This window comes from Eurypyga helias, unplaced genomic scaffold (genome assembly GCF_000690775.1).
Source record: "Eurypyga helias isolate BGI_N326 unplaced genomic scaffold, ASM69077v1 scaffold10575, whole genome shotgun sequence".
Taxonomy (NCBI): Eukaryota; Metazoa; Chordata; class Aves; order Eurypygiformes; family Eurypygidae; genus Eurypyga; species Eurypyga helias.
In genome coordinates, this window is record NW_010253389.1 from 28,233 (window position 1) to 53,025 (window position 24,793).

General features: G+C 44.3%; 1 protein-coding gene across 1 annotated transcript in view; it reads right to left on the bottom strand.

Annotated features, from left to right (window-relative positions):
* The window catches only part of DGKD (diacylglycerol kinase, delta 130kDa), a 43,700-nt gene that overhangs the window by 3,409 nt on the left and 15,498 nt on the right, over nt 1–24,793 (bottom strand). The window contains exons 3-26 of the mRNA XM_010152656.1: nt 22,064–22,168; nt 21,098–21,230; nt 20,157–20,263; nt 19,486–19,611; nt 18,352–18,454; nt 17,662–17,824; nt 15,598–15,706; nt 14,694–14,833; nt 13,883–13,967; nt 13,228–13,322; nt 13,029–13,128; nt 12,589–12,862; nt 10,605–10,766; nt 9,723–9,851; nt 8,650–8,746; nt 7,677–7,787; nt 6,820–6,916; nt 5,965–6,072; nt 5,264–5,377; nt 4,724–4,858; nt 1,718–1,869; nt 839–950; nt 580–672; nt 102–221 (exon numbers count right to left, since the gene is read on the bottom strand). Of these exons, the coding sequence (XP_010150958.1) occupies nt 102–221; nt 580–672; nt 839–950; nt 1,718–1,869; nt 4,724–4,858; nt 5,264–5,377; nt 5,965–6,072; nt 6,820–6,916; nt 7,677–7,787; nt 8,650–8,746; nt 9,723–9,851; nt 10,605–10,766; nt 12,589–12,862; nt 13,029–13,128; nt 13,228–13,322; nt 13,883–13,967; nt 14,694–14,833; nt 15,598–15,706; nt 17,662–17,824; nt 18,352–18,454; nt 19,486–19,611; nt 20,157–20,263; nt 21,098–21,230; nt 22,064–22,168 (2,970 nt within the window). The remainder of the gene's footprint in view (nt 1–101; nt 222–579; nt 673–838; nt 951–1,717; nt 1,870–4,723; nt 4,859–5,263; nt 5,378–5,964; nt 6,073–6,819; nt 6,917–7,676; nt 7,788–8,649; nt 8,747–9,722; nt 9,852–10,604; nt 10,767–12,588; nt 12,863–13,028; nt 13,129–13,227; nt 13,323–13,882; nt 13,968–14,693; nt 14,834–15,597; nt 15,707–17,661; nt 17,825–18,351; nt 18,455–19,485; nt 19,612–20,156; nt 20,264–21,097; nt 21,231–22,063; nt 22,169–24,793) is intronic.

A 24,793-nucleotide genomic window follows, 5' to 3' on the forward strand; every position in this document is an offset into this window, starting at 1 on the left:
TTTTTTCTCACAACGGTCGTATATCCTCAGGAATTCAAACACTCAGAGCCAAATCGTGAAAAAGAAAACAGCTAGGGAAATATAGCCTTGGTCCTCCCCACCTCCTCATCGCAGGGCTCCATAAGCTGCCACAGCCAAGGGATGTCGGCTAGTTTCCTCAGCTGGAGGTCCATGTCTGCCAGGGCTGTTTGGAGTTGCTCTTTCTGTGGAGGATCTAATTGCTGGATCCGAAATGGAGGCAAAACAGAGTTAAAAGCCATATGGTGGAACACACAGTCAGGCCCTTGCCTTGAAATTCCCAGCTAACAAAGCAGTTGCTCCTTTTAAAAGGAAATGCGTGGCAGGCACTCTGCCCAGATGTTACCAAGTTAATGATTTTCATCTTTTCTGAGCTCGCAACTCCACGCAAGCTAGCCTGACTGCTCATCAGGCCCATGTAGCAACATCCCCCTAGTTCCTGAGGACAATAATTGAACTGACTTGTTATAAAGACAGAGAAGACCAAGACCAGCAAAATGTTGCTTGCCAAGACAACAGTAGGAGTGGAGAGAAAGTGAGAGGCTGCTTTGTGCTTCTTACCAGCGCCATCTTGCCTGCCAGCAGCAGCTCTGTCTCATTATGCAGGGCTTTGACATTATTCACCATCTCTACAACAAGGCTGCAGTTCAGACCCTGCAGGGAAGCAATTCATGCGCAAATTAAGCCTGGAAATGCAGGGGTCTGAGCATTCAAAAGGAAGAAGTCTTAGACAAGCAAGGCCTACTTTTGGTCAATCGGGAAGGAAAACCAAGAGCTATGGAACAAGGACAAAACAGGAGATGCTAAGTGAGTGAAATACCTCTGTAGACTTGGATTTAGCGTAGACTTTGTCCATAGACTTGGAGCTGGCATTGACAGCATGGGCAAGCTCCTGTTCCATGTCCTGATAGGATTGGGCTATTTCCCGAATGCTAAAGAGAGAATCACAGATTGCATCAGCATATGCTCAAAGCAGGAGATGTTTTCTGACTGGGTATCTCCTTTTAGTAACCCATCTGAGTGAGGAGAGCAGGGACAGAGCATGGGAGGGACACAGCCTCTGGCCAAGCAGGGCAATCCTCCCTGCTACGGTGAGCATGCACAAGCAAAGCAAGGCAGATTTCACATGCACAACTACAGGTGCATATTCAATTCTGCACACAACTTGGGATCAGTCTGAAATACAACCCAGGCATTTTAGCGTGGCCATAGCCATGTTAGCTGCACACATGGCAGTCTAATTAACACTTCCCTGGTGTGACTCTGGGAATTTCCTCCCAGAGGCCCAGACCAAGGAGCTGAATGTCTGAGTAAAGGATGAGCAGGTGAGCATACAGTAACTTGTCCAGAAACTTCTGCTGGGCCTCAGGGTTATAAGGGCCCAACTAGTCACCTGAGCTCCTAGAGAGACCTTTGTTTCATTTCTGATGAAAATCATTGATACTTAAAGTTATTGGATTCTTTCAGGATTAAAGGATCCATGTTTGCTCCTGAAAGTAACATTTTGTGTTCAGAACAACCCAAGAAAGTCTACTCAAGTTCAGTCTTCATGCAGCTGGGACAGTGCATAATGAACGATGTTAACCCCAGTGACACGGACCAGCACTGCAGAAGATAAGAGTGAGCAGAAATTTCTCCAGGACCAGACTTTCAGGCACCAAAGGAGGGCTCTATTCACCAAAAGCAAATTGAGTCCCACCTGTGGATCAGAGCACCTGCAGCTTGACCAAACTGGTTGATCTGGGTCGATTCTTCTTCGGACATAATCTCTGGTTGCAGAGAGAAAGAGGAGGGTCGGGACAACTCGCACTTCTGTTTGTCCTCCCAGGACTTCAGGGTGCTCTCAAATGCCTAAAAACACAGCAAGCAACTATAAGATACCTCATAAAGCTCCTATAAAAAACACAGTGGCTGTGCCTCTGCCTGTAAAACATCTAAATCTGGCACAGACATTTTCATTGCAGGACTCAGTTGTTCAGGTCCTTATAACTTTGCCAACTAGCTTTCTGGGCTGAGGTTGTCCATGCCGCATGCTTGCCTTGGCTTAGCTTTTGCTTAAGCCTAGTTTTAGTCAAAATTGCTAGGCCGATTCCGAGGGCCAGACTGGCAGAATCACCCAACTCCCTGCTGGTGGCAACCTTTTCTCTGAGTAGCTGTAACGCCTCTACACTTCAGCATTACTGCACACCTCTTCAAGTGATCTCTCAGAGCTGGAAATTAAAAATGTTCAAGGTTCCTCCTCATCTGGAAGTCATCTGGGCTTGCCCCATAACTGGGGGGACAAGCAGCTGAACTTGTCCTGGTCCTTGCACCAGTACTGATATTCCTGCGGGCACCTGCTAATGGTACAGGAAGAAGTGAAACAGATCCAATGCAGAAGGATCAAAATTGAGTTGAATGAGAATGAAAACTGCAGCACAGAGCCTTAGGTCAAGAAGAGATGGATCAATGAGCAGAACTAATGGCAAGGGAGGTTAGACAAAAGAAGGATCTATGGGAGGGGATGACTGAAATAGAAAGAATAATTCAGGAAGGTGATGAGGATAACAAGTGGGGGTGTGAAGCTTTCATGGAAAAAAAAAAAATCAGCATCTAGGGAGCCAGAAAGAAAAGGAGATTGAGAGTGATGGGTGGATGGGAAAGGGGAAGAAAATGGTAGTGATGGATCCTGGGCCTGGGAAGTCAAATGAGATGAGTATAGACTAGTTAAGGAGCACAGGACTAAGGACAGAGAGGAGATGGATGGAGCAGAAAAGCCAGTGTGCAGTAGAACACAACAGACTTTGGGGAAACCCCAAGGTTCTGGGGACATGCCATTCTCCTGCATCTGCAAATACCTGTGAAGCCCTGTGGAAAAAGCGTTTGCTTCCCCACTGCTCCTCATACAGGACAAAACCAGGGTATGTCAGGTTGGTGCAAGCTACCTGCTGATCTCAACCTTGCTGATGACTCTTCTGGACACATGGTCCAGATAAGGCCACATGAGGGAATTTGAGTATTTCCATCTTTAGTTTAAGAAACTAAATATCAGAAATCACATTTGAAAAATGCTACCAAAGTTAAAGGTTCACATCCATGAAGAGAGGACCACACTTCGTCTGCTGCACAGGACTCATTTGCTCTGTGAAGGACAGCAGGACAAATAAGGATAAACCCACAGTCAAGACAAAAGCTCTGCAAAACTGGAACCTCTTCCTCAGCAGCATTTCCATGCTGCAAAACCAGGTTTGCAGGCAACAAGGAGTGGGACAGCACAATCATAGCCATGGCTTCAGATGGCCCAACACACACAGCACACTCACTAGGGACTTGTGCGTCCTCTCTCTTGTACTTTACTCCACCTCTCCCAGCATACCCACAGTGGGGGCTGCCCCTCCTTTTCTCTCTCTCACCTTTACAGCAGGAGTCTTGTTCCCCTTGTTCTCTGTGCTATCTCCTTCAGCCACTCGCCCTCCAAGCCTTAGTGTGACACTGCAGCAGCTCTCTTAGCCTCCAGCAAAGACACACTGTGCACACTATGCCTCGCTCCCTCTCTCCACAACGTTCACAACAAGGGGTCATGGGACAAGGCGTAATGGTTTTAAACTACAAGAGGGTAGATTCAGACTAGATATAAGGAAGAATTTTTTACCGTGAGGGTGGTGAAACACTGGCACAGATTGCCCAGAGAGGTGGCAGATGCCCCATCTCTGGAGACATTCAAGGTCAGGTTGGACAGGGCTCTGAGCAACCCAATCTAGCTGAAGATGCCTCCACTCATTGCAGGGGCGTTAGACTAGGTGACTTTTACAGGTCCCTTCCAACCCAAACCGTTCTATGATTCTATTATCAGTACCCACTCTTCTCTCCCAGCTCAAGGGGTCTTGGGGTATTGTTCTGTCCTGCCAAGACAGGGGCTTTGTATGCCCACTTTTGCTTTCTTTTCATACCACTGTACTTGTAACTTCCTGCCAGGCAATGTGCCTCAGGCCTGTACCAGGCTGCTTGCCCTTTTCCTCTAAGTTGTTCTTTCTTTTCTTGTTATACAGCAGATGAGTCCTTTGCAGAGGACTGCGATTTGCCCTGGAAGCTGGCTAAAGTGGTGTTATGTTGGAAAGTATTAAGAGCTGCAATCAACCAAACTGTTCATGCATGGACAGCTATGGAGTTGGGAGGAACCATAAAGTCTGTCTGTGCCACAGCAAGGCCTTTACCCTTTCCTTTGGCTTACCACCATTCAGTAATACAGTAAAACAGCAAGGAGACTTCCTTAAGTGCTGGTAGTCATCAGATATACTTGAAAATTATGAGAGGAGACAGACACACTCTGCTGAATAAGGCAGGAGACACTGCTTTACTTGGTCAATGAGGTATAAACCATGTATTGAACAACAATAAGAAATTAAAATACTGAGCAGCTGAACCTAGACAATCCACAGCAGTCAGTGAGGCAGGCATCCTGTGGGAAAAACAGCATGCAAGCGTGTTAAGAAACGCTGTCACAAGGCACCTAGAAAAGGAAGCAAAATAAGCCTGCATAAATAACATTATTTATGCCATTTCCCAAGTGGTGAATGCCAAGTCTAGTCAAGTTCATTCCAAAACATGTTATGGTGTGTAGCAAAATATGCTCCTCACATTCATGTGTGGCTAGTGCCACGCTCTCCAGAAGTATGAGACATGGGAACACATGTGCACTGCGCAGTGTGTGCAAGGCTGCTCTTACCCGGTCTCGGGTGAGGGTCTGCGCTCTGTTCTTATGAACAATCCAAATGTAGCCCGGAGGCTGGATCCAGGCTTCTCCATCCACCTGCACAGGAACTCCCTCTTCTCCCAGGATTGCTATCTTCACCGTCCGACACTGAAAAAAGTGACCTCATCAGGGAAACTCTAAAATGCTGGTTTTCCAAAAGCATGAGACATTCTCTTTCTTGCCAAAGCACCTCCCCAGCTACAGTAGCTTTGGTGCTACTAGAGGTACATGGACCTGGGTGGCAGGGCACACCTTGCCCTTGTGCAGCGTGGGCCATTTGCTGTGGCATTGGCCTAATCTGTATTTGAACTGGTGGTTTAACTCATACCACAATGAATGCTAGCAAACAATTCCATGCCCAAACTGCCCTTGGACACACTCATTTTTGCCCTGGCGGATGCTCCTTCCGTGGACAGGAGAGAGCACAAAGGAGGGCTTAATGACTGAAATGGGCAAAAACATCACAAGCTGGAGATGAGGGAGGCAAGAAGAGCTCACAAAAACCACTGATACCTGTGCAATCCGGTGATGCTGTAGGTTTATCACTCGTGACACTGCCATCTGCATGCTACCAAACACTGCTACCACCTCCAAAATCTTATCATCAAAGGAGGGAGCTGTAAATGTCTAGTCAGGTAGAGAGGAGAAAGAATTCAGTTGACATAAAGCTCTGCTGGAGAGGTTTCCTTCACCCCTCTATTGGTAATGATCTGATGGTCAGCTTTCAATTATGCTTTTTAATCTAACAACGAGGCTAAAAGGTGAAGATCCGCAGTGTGCTAGGAGGGAGAAAAAGGAGCCTTGATATTCCCACTGTACTTCCAGTGACAGCTAACACAAAGGGTACCAACCAATAATGACTCTTATAAGAGCAGGCACTTTTTCATCTCAAATAATACAATGTTTCTGACTGGATCTAACTCCCTTTGTCTTCAGGGGGCTTTACTTTTCAGGCAGTCTGAGGAGAAGTCAATCTAAAGCACTTCTGGAAGTCCAAACGCTCAGGACAGCACCTGTGTTTTCTCTGAACCACTATGGACTGCCTGGGTGCGAAGCTGCTGAAGACTGAACTTCAGTATCCCCTCCCCTTCACAGAGAATGTACCTGCAGGCAGGCCCCGTGCCCTCTTCTTCCCAACACTATTCTCAGGGGCCATGATTCTAGAAGCAACAGTAAGTAAAAACATTTCCTGGACTGCCTTAGAGAATACTCACATCATCTTCCTTGGTCCCCCCCCAGAAATTGGTGCCTCCTGCGTAGCTGGGAATGTTGAGTACAGCAATTCCCTGGAGACTGGGCAAAGGGATTGGCCTCCCATCGCACTGCACAGAAAAGAAGACAACATTATTCTCAGCACAGCAGGAGAGAGACCCTCCTGCCAGAGCATGTGCTCTAGGAACAGAAAACTGCCTGCGCAGCTTAGTAATAGATAATTTGGGTTTCTTCCAGTTTATTCTTGTCCGAGCAGAGTAGAATGTAGCCATTCATGTTTCATGAACCACCTCTCCTTTGGCAGACATTGATTTTAGAGAGATACAGTTGCTTCTTTTCCCCAGACAGGAACAGGGCACACTGGAGAGGCTTGGCAAAGAATAAAGTTCCCTAAACATCTATGCAGTCTGCTGTGATCAGGGTCTCCTCCTGCACACTACCTGTTTATGCTGCCCATGGCCCACAGAGGAATACTTCTTTTCCTGTGTGATGCACACTACAGCATAGCACAGCTCTTAATTTAAGAGCTTTCCACCGCACCTACTATCTAAAATGCTATGTTCACATGACATACCATGACAATCCTATCTATGCTGAATACTGACTTGGGGACAGCTAATACTTTCCAGCAGGATGACACTTCCCTTACAGGCAGAGAATACAAGTTACCTTCCAGAAGGAGGAAAAGCCACTTTCAGCTAGCTGAGGGTGAGATCCAGCAAGTACACTTTATCAGGCAGGCAAGGGAAACACCCTATCCTCCCCAAGTAGAATCACCATGCCAAAGTCAAAGGGTCCCAAGGAGACACAATTAGGCATTCCAGGTTTAGGAACAGAAGGGAATGCTATTTCCTCACCTCCAGCAAGACTTTCTGCTCCAGGTTTTTATATGTTCTGTGGAGCAGCTCCTTGGTCCCCAATACACCGTACCACATCATGTTTTTAGTACGACTTCTAAGGGGGCAAATCAAAAGAGAAGAAGTTAACATAAGCATTTACCTTTTCACTGAGAGGGAAAAAAAAAAACCCACAATGAAATGATACCTCCTACATCGTAAAACACAAAGGTGCTTTGCTTCCAAAAGGGTCAAGCACCCAAAATGGTCATCACTTGTGCTAGGAAACTACTCCCCTTTCAATAAACGTCAGGTAAGAATTGAGGATGACGGAGTAACACACGTTACCAGGAACATACACAGATTCCCCTGTCACGGAACTTGTCACTCTCATACACCAGGACATCAACAGCATTTTGCAGTATTAGCTCAAGTACAGCAAATGCACCCACCCCAGGCTACACAAAGCAGCCTGTAGTTGCCCAGGTATTCAAATGGCTAAACCCTGTGGTTTGTATTCGGTTAGGGTCAAGGCTGAAATCAGCCTCTGTGGCATTTAGAGCTGAGCTAGGATTCTCTCATAGCTAAATAGCAATCCCAGGAGAAAAGCCTAGAAGATCATGAAGTAAAGAGAACCAACACATTAAATCCATACTGACATACCTCCTCAAGGATCTTATACTAGCCAAAACAGCACAATCAGTAATAAATCAGTAGCTGATCTCCTTCATCATGATTTCAAGCCTTGAAGGAGGACCATGCAGACAAGACTGACAATGTACCTATTCAGCACACTTGTACACAATCAGCTTCAAACTGCACAAAGTGGTTCCAGTCACTTCTGGCAGTAGCCAAAGGTCAGCCAAAGCCAAACTTACCTGCATTTCTCTGGGTGCTCATCACGTTTGTTGTTGAAATCCAAAGAAATCTTTGCATCCAGTCCAATCCCAAAGTAATTATTCATGACACACTTCTCTGTGTAACATTCACTGCCAAACAAAAGAACAAACCTCCCATTCCTCAGTCTACATCCCATTTGCTATACATCTCATGCCTCCTCTGGCCACCTCATAATTCTGTTGCATAAAACAGTGAAGAACAGGAAGGCCGCATGCCAACTTGCTCTGAGAAGCACTACTGGGAACCGCCTAAAACCCACAAGAACCCCATGAAAGTGGCTACTGAGCACAGTCTCTGGCCTGCAGCCTCTGTCCATAAGACTTCACAGCCACAAGATTTGCAGAGGAATTCTCCCCTTGTTACAGAAGCTTACATTTCATGTACAAAAAGCTATGCTGCTGGTCACTAGCACTGTGTAAAAGATCTCACAAAAGATTAGCAATGCTAATTGCTTATATATTAGGTGTTACCCACAGAGTGCCTGACAAATGAGCTCAAAAGCGTCAGTTACTCATCTCAAGGGCACTGAACCCCATGAATAAACCTTAGTCTGTTTCCTTGGATTTCTACTGTTAAACAGTTTTGCAGAAACAGCATGAGAGTCTTCTTGTCACATTTCCCAACTGCTTCCCCTGCTGTGGCCTGCCCATGACCTTGCCTAGGCCTCCACATTGTAAGGGTAGTGATTCCTCCACAGGTTACTGTCTAGTAACTGGTTGAGTGTAAGGAGAAGACTGATTTCATTCTCACCTAGAACCCAAACATCTTCAACCATGAGTCAGATGTGTCCCTGCATGTATAACTACATCAGCTGCTCCTCACTGGCACCCAGCATATGATTAACTCCGGGCTGCTCAGTCCATTATTAGCTCCATAAACTAATCTGCTTCTCTGCTGAGGTCCATTTGGAAACATCCACTCCTCTCCCTTCAACCTCCTGGGCATACTCACAGATTTTCAGGCTCAGAGTTAAAGGGATCAGCGTGGATCAACAATCGGCTGATGACAGAGCTGCCAGGCAAAGAACCAGACATGCCAGCACGGATATCTATAGGAAAATTAACCACCAGGAAGAGTGTGATTAATAATAAGCAGAAAACAGGTAATCTCAGATACAAGATGACAGGGCAGAAAATATTAACTCTTATCATTCACCGTGGAAAGCAAATAGCAATGGCGCTTTCTTCCACTCCAGAATTAGCACTTTTGATAAGAAGGGTTCCTGGGACTGCCTGCAGGGTTTCTGACCGACAGGGTATCACCTAAAGCCAGTAGCACAGTTGTACAGACACACAGAAATGGGAAATAGAAGTGTGTTCACTGCAGTACTTTTTTTTCTCCAGGGTGAAACACGCAACATCTTTGCTTCAGTGAGCACAGGGAGACGAGTAGGATTGAAGTTACTCTCCAAGTTTCTCAATAATTACTGCCTCCTGCTTCTTAAATTATTAGCTGGCAACCCACGAACAGTAGCTTTGTCAGAGAGATAGGAAACTGCCTGTTTCCAGGAGAAACAATCTGAAGTAGTAATCTGGGGGAAGAGGTAGAAGGACAGCACCACGGTGATGGGGAAAAGCTACTACACAAGATGTGTGAGGAGGGAATTCTGCTGGGTCTGTGCACATCCAGTGACTTCAGCTTTCCCATGAAGGGACAGCTGCTCCCAGTCCATGGCTGCTACTCTTAGAAACCTCTCAGCAGCATCCTATCAGCTTTCTCAAGGTTACTTTGAGCTCAATATTGCCTTGTAATTAGTACCTAAATTCTACCAATGCACCGTGTTAATAAAAAGCTGTGTCTAGGTCACAGCTACAGAGTGGAAACTGCTACAACTCCCCCCAAGTCTTCACTCTTCAGCCCTAGTAGAAAGTTATCCACAAAGGGATTTCTCTCTAAGCGGAGCTGGCACAAAGGGACATCAGGCAGGACAATTCCATGTTTTCACGTGGAGACTGCAGCCTGCGCTGCTGTCACCCATACTCCAGCTGGCTGCCTCAGCGGGAAGCGGTGGATGTTACGCTTACTTGGGTAGAGGATTTTTGTGTTCAGCATTGGCAAGTTGTCCCGGTTTCCTGTCTGGGGAGGAAGAGATGCAGAGCTGCCCAGCGACAAACTTCCTTTGTTTATTAGTCTTTCGCAAGGAGACTTGGAGGCTGTAAAACACAACACAAACATGGCTATTGACAAACATGGCTATTGACAAACATGACGCTGTGATTCAGAACAGCACATAGCAGCACAGCCAAGCAGCAAGGCTGGGTTAGGAATCACTCAACGGCAAAACACTCTAGCCGCCATAAACCAAAGAGCTGACAGAAGTAGTCATTAAGAGACAGAGATGTGGCATGCGTGCGGCCAGAAAACCTCACAGAGGTACCAAAGTGCCACGTGCAAGTGCTAGAAATGGAGATGAGAAAAAGCTGGTGCCAGCAGCACAACAGACAGGGTATGTGGCTCCCAATCAATACTCAGATAAGTTCCGAATATATCTGCAGTGATCAGGGATCTCTAACAAATCACTCACATAATACAGTTAGTAAAGCAAGCTGGCTTCTGTTCTCTGTCATCTGCAAGGGATGGCAGGGGCTTACAGGGAAATTACATCAGGTAGATGACATGAAAAATGCTCAAGACCATCACTGCCCAAGCACTGATTACTGGCTAAGGTGTAAGAAAATTTCTGAATCCTGGACCAGCCACCAGAGAGGCAGCAAAAAGCAGAGTGCATGATGCACAGGCTAGAGCACAGAAATATGCAAGGCCTGGCATCTGAAGAGCGATCATTCAAAAACCAGAGAAAAACAGAACTTTTAAGGTAAAACACATAAAACTTCCCTCACTTTTTACAACTAACAGAATCGTAATTCACAGGCAAGATCTTCATGGTGGCAGCCCCAGAGCAGTACCTTTCCGCTGGCTCCTCCCTTTGGACACTCCATAGCTGCTGCTGTGAGATGACTGCAGGGAGATTTTATCCTCGTTCCTCAGCTCCTTGCCCTCTTCAGAGGCTGACAGACTAAGGAGGAAGCCCTCTTGCTCCTGGGTCTGGGCGTTCTGTTCATCTACAGCTGTGAAGAGAGAGAAAGGAGGTGAGTGCCTCTTCTGGCAAGGAACGCCTCCCACTGATGTAAGTAACAATGACTCTAAAGGCCCTGATTCCTTAAAGGAAAGAACAGGAATAACAAAAAGCTTTCCTATATCATTTGTCTCAACGAAGGTCTGCTCTGGAGAGCTTTTGGAATGGGGCTGGTTTAGTCTCCTGTTTTCTTTGCTGAGCGTTTTAGCAGTGAAGCTCTAAATAGAGGTGTCCACCTTGAATGCTACAGGTACTCCGGCTTCCTGAGATGCAAACTGTGCTACAGGTGACAGGCTTCCAATTATTCATATTTAGATGTTGCCAGAAATTCTAACCAAATGGACATTAAGCGATAAATTTAATGAGTTTTCTGCTTGCTTAATCTGTACTGGAGCTACAGAATAACCCACTTGAACAGGGCACTTAGATACATATAATCAGGAGGAAGAAAATAGCAGTTGGTAAAAACCCAATACAAACAAAGGAAAGAATCAGATTACGTACTTTGGAAGAAGAAAATCAGTTTGGAGAAGTTGAACAAATACATTTGAAACGTAAGTGGAGTTTGCCCAAGAGCTGGTAAGAATTACATGCTAGCATGTTGGCTAAAGAAACTGAAGCCTCTTTTGCATGTAAACAACAGGCCTTCCTCCCCAGCAACCCCTCACAGGGCACCGCTCTGTGACAAGCCCCAAGCTCATCTACCAGCTCACCGCCTCTGCAAAGGAATGAGCCCCCTTCTGTCAGCCTCTTTCTCTCCCTTGTGCAGACCCTGAAGTTCAGCAAAGCTACCCACAAGGCAATCCAACCCACCAGCCCAGCAGAAACACAAACTCTTCTTGCTGGGTTAAGCAAATTGGTTGGGCTCCAGAACTCCTCCTACAAACATCAAATTGGCATAAGCAGCAACAAAGTGGGGCAGCAGTGAGGACAAGACCTGTACTTCACCAGAAGCAGGCTGTTTGCTTAACTTCCATCATCTCCTGTAACTTCACCTTCAGGAGAGGTTGTATGGAATACCACAGTGTTGGCAACATTGCAGGGGTCTGTAACTGACTGCACAGTTGTTCAAAGTGTACCTTTAGGCGCGCACGGACGTCACGTCTCCAACCTCAGTGCTTTTACACCAGTAATAAGCTGGTACGTACTTCCTTTGGTCTAAGGTAAACCACTGAGCTCGTGACTAACATCTGGGAGACTGATGTCTTTCGAAGGAGAAGAAACTCTGAGCTATGGGTGTGAGTGGCTGGAGAGCTAAGTGTCAAGACATAGAAGAGAGGCTCACCTGCCTAGGAAGTTAACATCAGAGCAGAATTGCATCAAGGTGCAGGATTATAACATTTTCTCAGTGACAAAGCTAGTTTAAGAAGCTCCTGCCTTCTCTTACACTTGTACCACTGCACTGTTTTGCTGTGCTGTACTATAAAGAAACACTCCAAGTTAAAGTACTTAAAATACTTTCTTCCCAAGTATTTTCAGAAATGTTTTACAGCAAGGCCACACAAACAGTTGCAGTGACACAACTGTGATATGGGTGGGGACAGACAGGAAACACAAATGAACGGAGTGTGGGAAGGTAGTAACTTCCTCCACCAGCCCTAAGGGAGACAACACACCTTGGACTTCAGGCTCATTTACCAAGCTGTGTTTCAAAGAGGTGAGCTTGGCAGAGGTGATACTGAAACTGCATCGCCAGGCTTACTGAACAGCTTCTCTAGCTCAGGAAAGCTGTTGTTATTAAAGAACCCTACGTCCCTCTGGAATAAAGGAAACGTATGACTCTCAAGTCACAAGCAGGACTCCTAAAAGGTTACCTTTTTCTGCATGCTCTATTATCTGACGAATGGCTTTTTTCAAGCTGTTGGCTCTCAACATGAGCTGTTCCCGGGGGCGAAATATCTGGGGCCGTGCAGTACATGACGAGCCCACTGACCGGTCACTAGAAGAATCACAAACACTGCCTGACCCATCACCATCTTCAGTTTCCTCTGCAATGGTGGGAGGAGGGTTTGGCAGAGATGAAGATGCCTGAGATTCATCATTCAGTGTCTTCAGCAATGAGTCCAGCTTCTCCTTCAGGACAGAGCACTGCAAGGCAAAGAACATCTGAGTAGAACTAACAGTAGACTGGGTAGCTCATTCTTCTAGTACTTGCTGTACTGCTGCTGTCCTAGTTCTCTGAAAACAGAGCAGTTTTCCACTTCAGAAGTAGAAAACCTCAAAGTAGAAACTCAAACAAATTTTCAAATTTTACCTTCCTGGCCATGACTTCTGATTCCTCAGAGCTTTCCGTTGCTTTCTCATAGGCTTTCCCTCCCCGAGCCACAAAATCCTTCACTGTCTCACAAAGCACCCTAGACAAAGAAGGTAGTGACAACAGGGTCATGGAAGGATTGTCTCTGGATTTTCACAGTGTAACTTTCACTCTGAGCAGCTGTCCTGTAAGTACTCACTTGGCTGAGGAGATGACCACTGAGTGTTGGTCAGAAGTCAATATTTTGGACAAATGAGCAGCCACAGAGTCTTCATAGAAGAGAATCTTCTGCACCTGGTGACAGAAACAAACCACTGGCTGCCGCTTCCCAGCATTACAACATACGCTGTGTAACCCCGGCCACACAAAGAGTATCTATCATTCTACAGGTTCTTTCTGTCCTGGAAAGGTTCTGTGGTCCAGAGCTCAGCTACCCACTGAAGATCTGAATCTGATGAAAAAACTAACTCTGAACCAGGAAATGATCAGCAGTGCAGTTCTTAAGAGTCTCTGATTAACCTAAAATTGGGTTTTTACTGTTCTTATGACTGGTATGCAGCTTTCCACAATTTCAACATGATGACAGCAGATAAAAGTCAATCATTTCCTCTATCCTGTTCCAAAGCATTTTCCTCCCATGCTCCATTATGGCTGTTGACTCTGGTAACCCAACCTCCACCCTTCTCCATAGTGCTTCACTGACTTGAAGAACCAGGATCTGCTCCTGCAGATCCCAAGCTCCTGCTTCACCCAAGTCATAGCTCAGGTCTGATCCATTTGAACTCAGCCACTGCCTTGTCTGTTCTGAGGCCACTGGTCTCAGAGGACCCTGCCCTCTGCATTTCATGAGGTACCTCAGAATCCTCGCTGAAATCTTCAGTGACTGTGGAAGTGGAGGCCTGGCGAGGGAGTTTGGTTTCATACACCATGATGCTCCACCTGTTGAGAAGGAGACATCACAGCTATCACTACAAGGCAGATGATTTCCCCCTTTATCCAAAGGATGTAACAGGTTAGAACCTCAAACAGAACAAATTGCACTTTGGCAGGGGGATGACTAATGTAAGGAAGCCATAGGGTTGCAATGGAACTGCACAGAAGCAGAACTGGAGGAAAAGGAAGGGACACAATGAACAAGTATCCTACAGCACAAGGACCATCTCTGAACTTCTTCCCTCTCCCACAGAAATTCTATGGGCATTACTTGATTCAATGTAACAGATGCCAAGATGCAACTCTAGAAGCATTTTTAGATGTAGAGAGACATAGAGGCGATATCAATACTAGGGGTAAAGATGGCCATTTCTGCATTCATTTCTAAGTCAAACTCAAGATAAATTAGTTCAAATTTACCAAGAAAAAATTAGCTTAAAAAAAATAAAACATGACTGTAAGGCTGTCAAATTCAATTGATGAGAACTCTGAAACACAGGAGAAAACACTGGCCACCAGATAATTTCACTCATCGCTATCCCGCAGCAGTGACATGGAAAGCCAGAGTATCTGTTGTTGCTACAGGGTGACAAAGCATTGCCAGAGACCAATCATTAATGGCACTAGTAAGAAGTCCAGCCGCTGGGTAGATTCAAGAACTGCCCAGCTCTCCTGCAAGGGTATTTTCACACAACTCTTGAGCAGGGGAGGATGTTAGTGATGGTTACTCACCTGTCCAGCATTTTAGTACTGGCCCTCTCCAGCTTCTCCAGGATCTGTGGGAGCTGGGTATCATCATCACAAGCAGACCCCCAGCCTAACACACGGGCAAGGTCATTCCCTGTTCCCAAGGGCAGCACTCCCAGCTGGCACTGCATTAGAGAAAAGGAAACAAAAACTGATATTCAAACAGGAAAACACAAGCCACAAACAGCCACAAGTAACATGACTGATTCCTTACACAGAGCAGTCATTGAGAAACAGCTAGTCTCAGCAGGAGGAGAAAGTAATTGGATGGGGAAAACTGCCAGAAAAGCAGGCAAGCAAGGAAAAATTTCCTCTACTTTTGTTAACAGAGAGGAGTGTTCTCGGCTATCATCCCGAGGAACATCTAAAAGTAAGCTCTTCTGCAGACACGTTTATTTAGCCATCAGGTGGTGCTATTGCTGCTTCTGTAAAATTAGCATAGCCATCTTCAGGATAAAATGGAAACAAATTGAATACTGTATGATACTTCTACTCCAATGACGTTTCTGTCTATCCCAGGACTCAAAAAACACCAGGAGAACTAAAGGGAATGGATGAGGTGCACTACTGTTGTGGAACTCCCAATATTCTATCTGAAGCCCTTTCTGAGTAAAAGTCTCTGCTGGCAGTGGAGCAGGAGTAGCTCAAAGCTACTCCAAAAGCTGGGTCTTCTAAGAGGGAGCTGTGGGGGAGCAATGGAGATAGGAATAACAAATTAATCCAGTACTGCTTCTTGCAGAAAACCACTGCAAGGAGACTGCTGTGGTAAGCTTTCAGCAGCTTCAGTCCTGGGGCAAACTACATCTGTATGATGCAAGAAAGTCCTCTTCAACCCATGCTGCTGTTATTCCTTCATTCTTTCATCCAACCAAGCTCACTGGGCAGGTACCTGCTTGTGAAGATTGAGGCTATCAATTTCGGAGAGAACCCAGCCAACGCTTCCATCCCCACCGCAAACTAGAATCCGGAAAGTGTCAAATTTCTGGAATAAGCGTAAACTACAGAGGAGGGAAAGAAAAAACCAAATGAGAAGAACATTCAGCTGTTACAGAAAGAAACGATAAACAATTCCAACCTAAGTAATAAACATGTCAGATTTGCCTAAAGTAGGCTCTGATTTCGCAATGAATACGGGCCACTGTCAGATTACAGATGAATTAAAATTATTATAAAAAAGAATTATAAATACAGCTAACTAACTCACAATGACTATTCACTACAGAAACACGTCCCAGACATACACTTCTACTAAAGCAGGGCACTTTTGTCTGAACAGAAGAGGAAACAAGCATGTGATAGCTCATTATCCACTGAATTAAATCCTTTTTGCAGATTTGTTGTGTTCAGCCTAACATTGGTTGTCACTGTTCGGACTGCTGTGATGTCACTGCCTTCGCAAAGCCTGAAGAGTGGGAACTTTATCTAGCCATTCAGTAAGCAGGCAACTCTGAGATGATATAAAGCCTCACAAGCTTTAGTCCTTCTTCTGGTAAAGCAACATAAATCAATGATCTGGCGCCTTGTCTGTCCCGCAGGCAGGCAAACAACTCGCCAGCAAGACAAGTGTGGATTTCTCTACTCACCCTTTTCAGAATATTAAAACCAACGTCTCCTTAAGCTGTTTGAAACTGTGCTTCTTACTGAACATCTAGAACTACTGCCTGCTTTTATTCTGGGTTTGTATATGCTTTTTTTTTTTATTATTACCTAAACTGGATTTACTGTAGTACATGAAAACTCTTATTTCTTCAAGTGCTGTTGACACATGACAAATGTCTATCAGAAATCACATCGTATGATACAGTTTGACTGGCACGGGTTGAGAATATTTAAATCATTAAGAAGCAGCCCTTACCCTGTACCACCATTGCCTTTTTAAGAGAGCAAACAAGAGCAGCTGTTTTAGAAGTGTGCACCACAGCTTACGAAAATAATTGATTCCCTCCCTTTCCTTCTCTCCTGCTTAAAAGCAAAATTCCTCTCTATAGTCAGTCCAACTCGGGAAGGGAAGAAGAAAACTAATTAATTAGTTTTCTATGAATTATTTATCAGCCAAACAGATCCCATGGACAGCATGCTGCAGTTTTAAAGGCCAGTGTTTTACAATGCACACAGCAGTTCTCAGGAAAGCAGAAGGTAGTGGTCACTCATGCAGGACTGGACACTCCCAGATTCAGCACCCTGCATTGACAGGTCTCGGTCATAGATTCTCTGTCACCTTTAGAAAAATATGAAGGAAATACACCTGTGTTGGCTCTTCTTACAAGAAGCATCCATTCATGACAAAAGTTACTCAGATCTGATGCAACACAGAAATAGTCTGGAGGGCAGAAACTAGAGACCTAACTGGTTTTTGGAACATATTCCACAGCGATCTTTTTCTTTAATCCATAGATATTCTAGCGTAATCTGGTAAACAAGCCTGAAAGGTCATCTTGATCCCAGGGCAGAACCAGCTTTAACTAAGAGCATTCACGATGTTTTCTCAATATCACCGTAAAATCTTTAAGGGATGGAAATTTCACATATTTCCTAGGTAAATTATTTCTGGATAAATCTCATTTTGAAAATATTCCTTTGTTATCTGTGACATCCGTACGTTCACCCGATTTAACTCTCGTTAACAGTACATCAGGATGCCTGTTACTGGTATGTTTTCTTCTGGATTCAAGCTTTCCATGCTTGGTCTTTTTCCAGGGGAGTGTTTTTGGAAATCCCCCAAAACCCCTCAAGCTGTCCTGCTGTTACTGATGCATCGAAATAATAACCTTTTTCAATAGCATTTTTGGTTTTAGCTAATCAATAACACTAAACAGAGAGAGGGGAAAACCCCTCCAAACTTCACATGTGTTCAGTCTTCTCTGAGAAATAGGTTTTTTGTTATATTTGAGGCTAAGTTTATAATCAAACAAATCAGTCGTACTTTTCTGGTGTTTGCAGAGTATCTGCTTACCCAAGGTGAGGTCCTCCATTCATGAGGTCAAAGACCTGGGCTGGATTCAGCAGCTGTTTAAATCTTCGTAGAAATTTTACACCTTGGTTGTCTCCACTTTTTGAGTTGACAAAGACCAGTAAAGGGCTTGTGCAAGAAGGGGGACAAGTAGCTTTCCAGAATCCTGTCAGGGAGAAGGGAAGGGAAAGGGAGGAAAAGCTAAGAGATGTGAAGCTGCTCATGGAGATGGAGTGAGGAAAAAAAACCAACACCCCACACCCCAGCACAGCTATGAAGAACCTAATGCTTTCCTTGTGCTTATGGCACTCGCTGGATAAGCGCCAAATGCACACAGCCCTGAATCCAGCACGAACCACGCCTCGTGCTGCCAAATGTCACACTTATCTCCTAGCAGTAGGCCAAAATTTTCAGCTTCCTCAACCTTCCCAAACTGCTTCTGCAATGTAGTTGTTCTCAATAAATTTTAACAGCTGCAGCTCAGCAAATACTGACATTACAGGGTAATAAACTGAATGCAAAAGCAAAGGAAACTCTACGCTGCCATACTTCAGCAACATCTTCCAGTCTGGAATTTCAGCAACACCAAAAAGCAGACTTTTCAGCTGATAAAGGCTGTTGTTAACAGTGTTAACTGAAGGAACTGTGACTAAGAGGAAGAGAAAGAAGGCACTACTGACTAGCGACACTTACCATCTGAATCAATGCTGTTAAGAGCAGTAGGAGGAATGACAGATACTTTGCACAGCCCAAGAGGGCACTTGTTTGGCAACAACTCTTTACATGCTGAGTGTACCTGAAAACACCAACAAAAACCATATATTCAGACCCTTCTGGGCACTCATAGAGCCACCCAGCAAGAGGCTGTAAAGGAAGAGTGAGAAAGGAAGAGAGAGAGAATCCACGGACGTATCAATCGATTAAGTTATTTTAAGAATGATCTAAGCAGGGTCTTCTACTAATTCTCTTTCCATCAGCATGCATTTTTCGTTCCATTTGAATTTACGAAACTAGCACTTTGAGTGCTGAGAGGACCAGGTAACAGATTATGTGGCTTTAAGAGCCTTTGGGCATTCTGCTTTCAAAACCCTACCTCAGTTGAGAGATCAAAAGTAGCAACAAAAGAAAAATCTGGTATTTAAGAAAACAAAAACCAAAGCAGAAAGACATGAGGCACATAAGAGGTAAGAGAATGGCTTAGTAAAGCCACCCAATAAAGGAAATACAAACTAGAGTAGGGCAATTCAGTCATTTCTGGTACACAAAGACTGCAAGAGAGCACTTCTGCTTGGGGTTTGAGCTCACGCCTCCCATATTTTGTGATACTACTTCTATTAATCTTATAGACAACTGGAAACATATCAAGATCTGCATCACTGCAGTGGTTTGGCAAGAGATACCTATTGCAATGGGAAGGGAAATGGCTAATATTAAGATAGCTTAGGATTGTTTATCATCTTTTTTTGTTGTGTTTTCAACTTGTAGAAATGACAAATAATGGCTCCTCAAAATACAACACCTCCCATGCCTGAGGCACTGATTCCTAGTGTAATTAGATGCTTCTGTGAAAGCTCACTATCAAAAGAAAATGAGCTTGCAGAGAAGCCAGCAACTTCAGGTCTTACTTTCATGCATCACAGTGATACTTTTCAGCACAAATTTAAATTTCTCTCTCTTGCTGGCTGTTTATCACCTGGAGAAAGAACAATAAAGTCCTTCATGGCAAATACTGACAGCATGGTTAGAGTTTCATTTTAAGTCACTGTCATTAAAAGAGCTGATCAAAGACTATCCTTTTACTGAAATGATCATGTTTCTTCAACTCACCATGGCTTTGCACCAAAGGCAGCGCCAGTCTTGCAAACGTAGGACACTGCCACAGGTTTTATCACACACAGTGCATTTGGCACTCACAGGCAGGTTTCCTTCCAACCACTGATGTGGCATCGAGATCTGCAAATTGTACAGAGGGAGAGAAGCAATATGGACTTTCCAGCGTGAAACTGCAAAGCGCAGGATGCACTGTGGCACTGAGACATACAGCGAGGCAGATCTCTATATGCACTGTTTAAGGACGGCAAAGGCAATTTCTAGAAAACACCCGAGGACCTCTTTTGGCCTTTTACATCATACTCAAGCACAAAGAGACCAGGTGACTCGCCCCAGGGTGCCCAGAAAACTGACTTGCATCAGACATCCCATATGCTAAGGTACTGTTCCAACCACTCATTTTTTTGCCAAAACTCACACCAGGTTCCCCATGCCTCCAATTATTTAACCTCAACTAACCTGGTGCATAGCAGAGTCTCTTCTTATCAAAGAGTCCTCACTACCCTACTTGGACTTTTCACACAGAATCTCATGCTCTGATAGTAAAGGCTTTCCCCCATTGCTAACTCACAATGGCAGAATCTGATATTGTAGTGAAGAAAGCTGTAGAGCACCTGCCAGTGCCTCCACATCAAGATAAGGCTAGAAGAGTTAAGACTGATGCGTACCCCATCTTCATCCTCAATGATATCCTTCCCGATAGAGGCCAGAGTCGTCCACTTGCAATTATTGGTTGCCCGCACAGCACATCGCTTGTGGGCTTTAAACTTGCACACTAGAGAGAAAGAGAAGAATATATTACTCCTGCCCCAGAGTGTCTATGTGGCAGCCTGCGCAAAAGCTTTCCCAAGTGACCATATTAGGATCCAGAAGAAAGCATAGGCACACATTACCCTTGTTTGCACTGCCAAAACTATCATCTCTAAGCATACTAAGATGAGCTAGCTATTAATTCTTGCCCTGTCACTTTTGCCAGCTGCTTGTACAAAGCTTAGTTATCACCTTGTTAAATTTGACATGATTTATAGTCATACACCCCTGCATCCTTTTTCACAGTGTGGGTGTAACCTCAGTCACACTCGAAGTACAAGCTGTGCGCAGCCAGGCATGTCTGCCATGCCAAACCTGAGAAAGAATAACCTCCTGGCATTCAAACACTGAACAAGGATGTTCTTACAAATATGACTATTCTTATGAACAGGAGTACTCTTATGAATATTCTACCCAATCCCTCAGAAGTACATACCTGTTCACTTCAGAAGCAAGATTTTCATAAGGGATGTCAGTATTCGGGTATATGAGGAAAAAAAATAAATCAACTATATTGTTTTCAGGTCCAACACTAAAACCAGCATGAAAATATCATCACATCCTGTCCTTCTACAAAATGCCAAGATCTTGACTTCTGCAGGAAAATTCTCTGTGAAGCCAAAGGGATTCAGCAACAAAGGGTTTCACATCAGGTCCAGAAAAGACCTCTCGTCTCATACACAGCCTGTAGCGCTCTCAAGGTTACTATGCAGCGTTTTTCTACATCTTTCTGCAGACCAGTAACAACATTCCTCTTCAGACGATGCTGCAAAAACAGGAGGTGAGAAAGCACGCTTACCTTCACATGAGAGCCCATGTGACGTGACTCCAGACAATGCCTCCCGACACACATTGCAGTACGTTGGCCGAGCATGCGAGCAGGCGTACCAGTTATGCATCCCTGAGAAATGGTCCATGCTGTACTGGGTAGACTAACAAAATAAATGTATTACAGCAAAGGCGACAGTAGGGTAACAAGACTTTTATTGCCTTATAAACAAAACCTTGCACACAGCAGTCAGGAAAGGCAGGAACAGAACACTCTTATTGGGGAAGAGTAGGCCACGTGCAGTTTATACACTAGCTTGTAATTCAAGGTATTTAAGCCAAAGAGACTACTTGAAGAAGCCACACTTCCATCCCTGCTCCTGTCCTACCTCCCATCCTTGTCTCACTACAAGTGTGCGTAGGGAAATGAACTGGAGAACTTATGAAGAGTTGACCCTTCCCTTCCCCATTTTTTTGTTGGCTTAAGTTTTGAGTAAGATCAGTTCCCCAATCTGGTTTATTGCATAGCAGAGGAATGCTTGTGCCAGCAAAAGGGAGGAGACAACAGGGAGACAAGCATCAGAGTGCGGAAAACGCAAGACAGCTTCTTTTGGTGGCGGTGCTGATCTAACTGCAGCTGCAGAAAGCAAACAGATGAACTGAAGTAGGCAGAATACCAAGCAGGCCAGACATTAATCAGGACAAGGAGGATAAATGATGAGTGAAAAGACAATGGGAGGAGAACTGTGTTTCATAAGCTACCTATAATCTGAAAAGTGCTCTCAAACATACCAAGGAAGAATATACAAACCACAAGCCTTCTTTGAAGAATCACCTCAGTGTATTTGGGATGGTTTTTACAGACGGCTTAACACTATACCCATTATAGCAAATAAAAATGACTTCTATTAACTTCACTGGCAGCTGACTCCAGTCTCAAAACAAGCTGTTATTTAGGAGAGAAGGCACAGCGTGCAAAGGAACATACTCCCATTACCTCAAAATGTTCACGGTTTTGTACAGTCTTCAGTGCTGCAATCCAATCTTCCATCTCTTTTCTGTTATCAGCACAAAGGATGAGCTTCCGACATGGAGTGATAATCTGAAGAGTAAGAGAAGATGAATAATGTGTATTCTGGGCATGTCAGTGAGAGACAGCAAGAGAACACCTTATCACTAGTGTAGTCTACTGAAGCTATTTTCAGAGGCAATGAGCTGCACAACAGAACACAAGTTACTTGCTCCTTTCAACCATGCTTCTCTTCCACCCTAACATATCTTAATTCCTTCATAAATGTACAGAACCACAGAGACTTTAGCTGCCATTCCCAATATTGAACTGAGTAAGGAAATCAAGCACAGAGCAGTAGAAGTTAACACATTACATGTGCAGAACTTGCATAAGGTTTTTTTAAGTACTTAATGGCTTTCAAAATTGGCAACAACATGAAAACATTTTGTTAACACCATAATATACCAGTTTTGAGCAATTAATAAATTAGGTAACATGGTCTGGAACATCATATTAAAAACTTGTTTGGAGACATGACACACATGGAGGGAGGAGGGAAGAAATCAAACAAAATAAGAAATTTAAAAGAGAAATCAAATAATCTAGAAGATAAATCACTCTGTTTTGAACCCTCATGTTTCCTGAGGGCTTGTTCTACATTTATTACATAAAAGATATTCCAACAAATGTTCCACTAGCAGCTTGAGGCTGTGTAGAGTTTGCCTTCCTCTAAAAATAATGTCCTCAGTATGTTTTACCCTGGGCTAATTGCCAAGCATTAGTTGCCCTGTGTTAAATAAAGAGTTCACGTTCTACCAAACCAGTAGAAGATGTGCAGGGTGGCCAAAGCTCGCCTCTGCCCAGGAAAGCAGACAGGTCTCTGCAGCCTACCACCAATGCTCTCTCCTTCTGTCAGAGGGCGGCAGCAGAGAGAAATAAAACCTCACAGCTCTTCAGAGGAGCACATCTGCTGTCCACAGGGCTGACCCTTTAGCGGGAGTCCAGACGTGACTATAAATCAACATTTATTCTTCCTAAGACAAAAGTCTTTCTTCCCCACACTGTAGTTATCTTACTATCTCCTTGTGCACACCTCTGTACTGATTTCCATCCAACTGACTTCTTAAATTAGACCAATATTGAAGTGCTCGAAAGACCTGGGTTTAAGAAAACCTGCACTAAGGTTGAGCATCATTAACAAAAATCAAAGTAGTCCTCTTTACGTCAACTCTAAGAACTTCCAGCAACCCAGACTCGCCTATGTCCTGCTACAATTTGTGCATGAAAAAAATTGCCTACATCATCTGCTTTTCCAGAAAATTGTACCATAACATCTGAAATAACAGAGTAAAACAAACTAGGATTGTGTCAGGTTGATGAGACCCATGTGGCTCTCGCAAGCATGCAGCCAGAGTTTTGTTAATGAACACAAAAACCCCCACATGCATCACTCCAATTCAAGACCCCTGTTAATTACCACTTTCCAGTCTGTTTCTGATTTCACTCATTACGATTCATAAAACAGATTACCTCTGAAGTTGAACATCAAACTTCTGGTTGATGTTCAAGTGCCACAGAGCAATACACTAAAAAATGTGAATGTAATGACAACAAAAACAATACACCTGTAAATTTCTGCTTTATTTTAAGCTCTTCATTTTTCTTTTCATAGGATAGATCACAGTATCCACCTCCAATAACACTAATCCTACCCTGAGGCATTAACAATACCTAGAAAAGGGTGCTACAGACACATTACATAGGCAATGAATGGAGCTGAATAGTTTTCTACATCAAGGACTGGTCATTCATATTAGAAACACAGTTTTGGCATGGAGCATTCTATCGGGGACAAAATGACCTGATCTGTATCAATTGTAAGCAAACAAAAATAAATATTTACAATTTTCTAAAAATAAAACTTTGAAGAACTCCTTCCCTCTTCCCTGACTTTTCCTTTAAACAATTCCAGCTCCGACAAAATTCATTCCCAAAGAAGGTAATCACAGGAGTCTGTCTTTTTCCTTGGGAAAGTGGAGAAGTTGGTGGTTTAACTGTATTTCCGTCAAAAACTCTGCTGTGTAAGAAAGGCTACCCTAGAAAAGCCTTTTACAGAGCATGAAACACTTCTGCAAAAAGCGTGTGAAGTTAGAGAAGAACGAGCAGCATCTCTGAGTCCAGCTAAGGGGAAGCAGCTTTTTCCCTGGAAGTAAAACCAAGTTCAAATAAATTTGCTCAGACAGCACAGGGTCCCACTTTTTTCTGGCAGCAAAGCCAAGAACATCTATCATTGGATACGTACAACAGTACCTTACGTAAACTCCAAACACAGAATCATAGAACCGGTTAGGTTGGGAAAGACCTTTAAGATCATCAAGTCCAACTGTCAATGCAGCACTGCCAAGCGCATCACTAAACCATGTCCGTCAGCACCACATCTACACGTCTCTTAAATCCCTCCAGGGATGGTGACTCCATCACCTCCCTGAACAGCCCATTCCAATGTCTGACGACCCTTTCCATGCAGAAATTTTCCTTAATATCCAATCTAAACCTCTCCCAGTGCAACTTGAGGCCATTTCTTCTTGTCCTGTCACCTGGGAGAAGAGACCCACCTCTCACCTCTCTGCACCCTTTTCAGGGAGTTGTAGAGAGCGATCAGGTCTCCCCTGAGCCTCCTCTTCTCCAGGCTGAACACCCCCAGCTCCCTCAGCT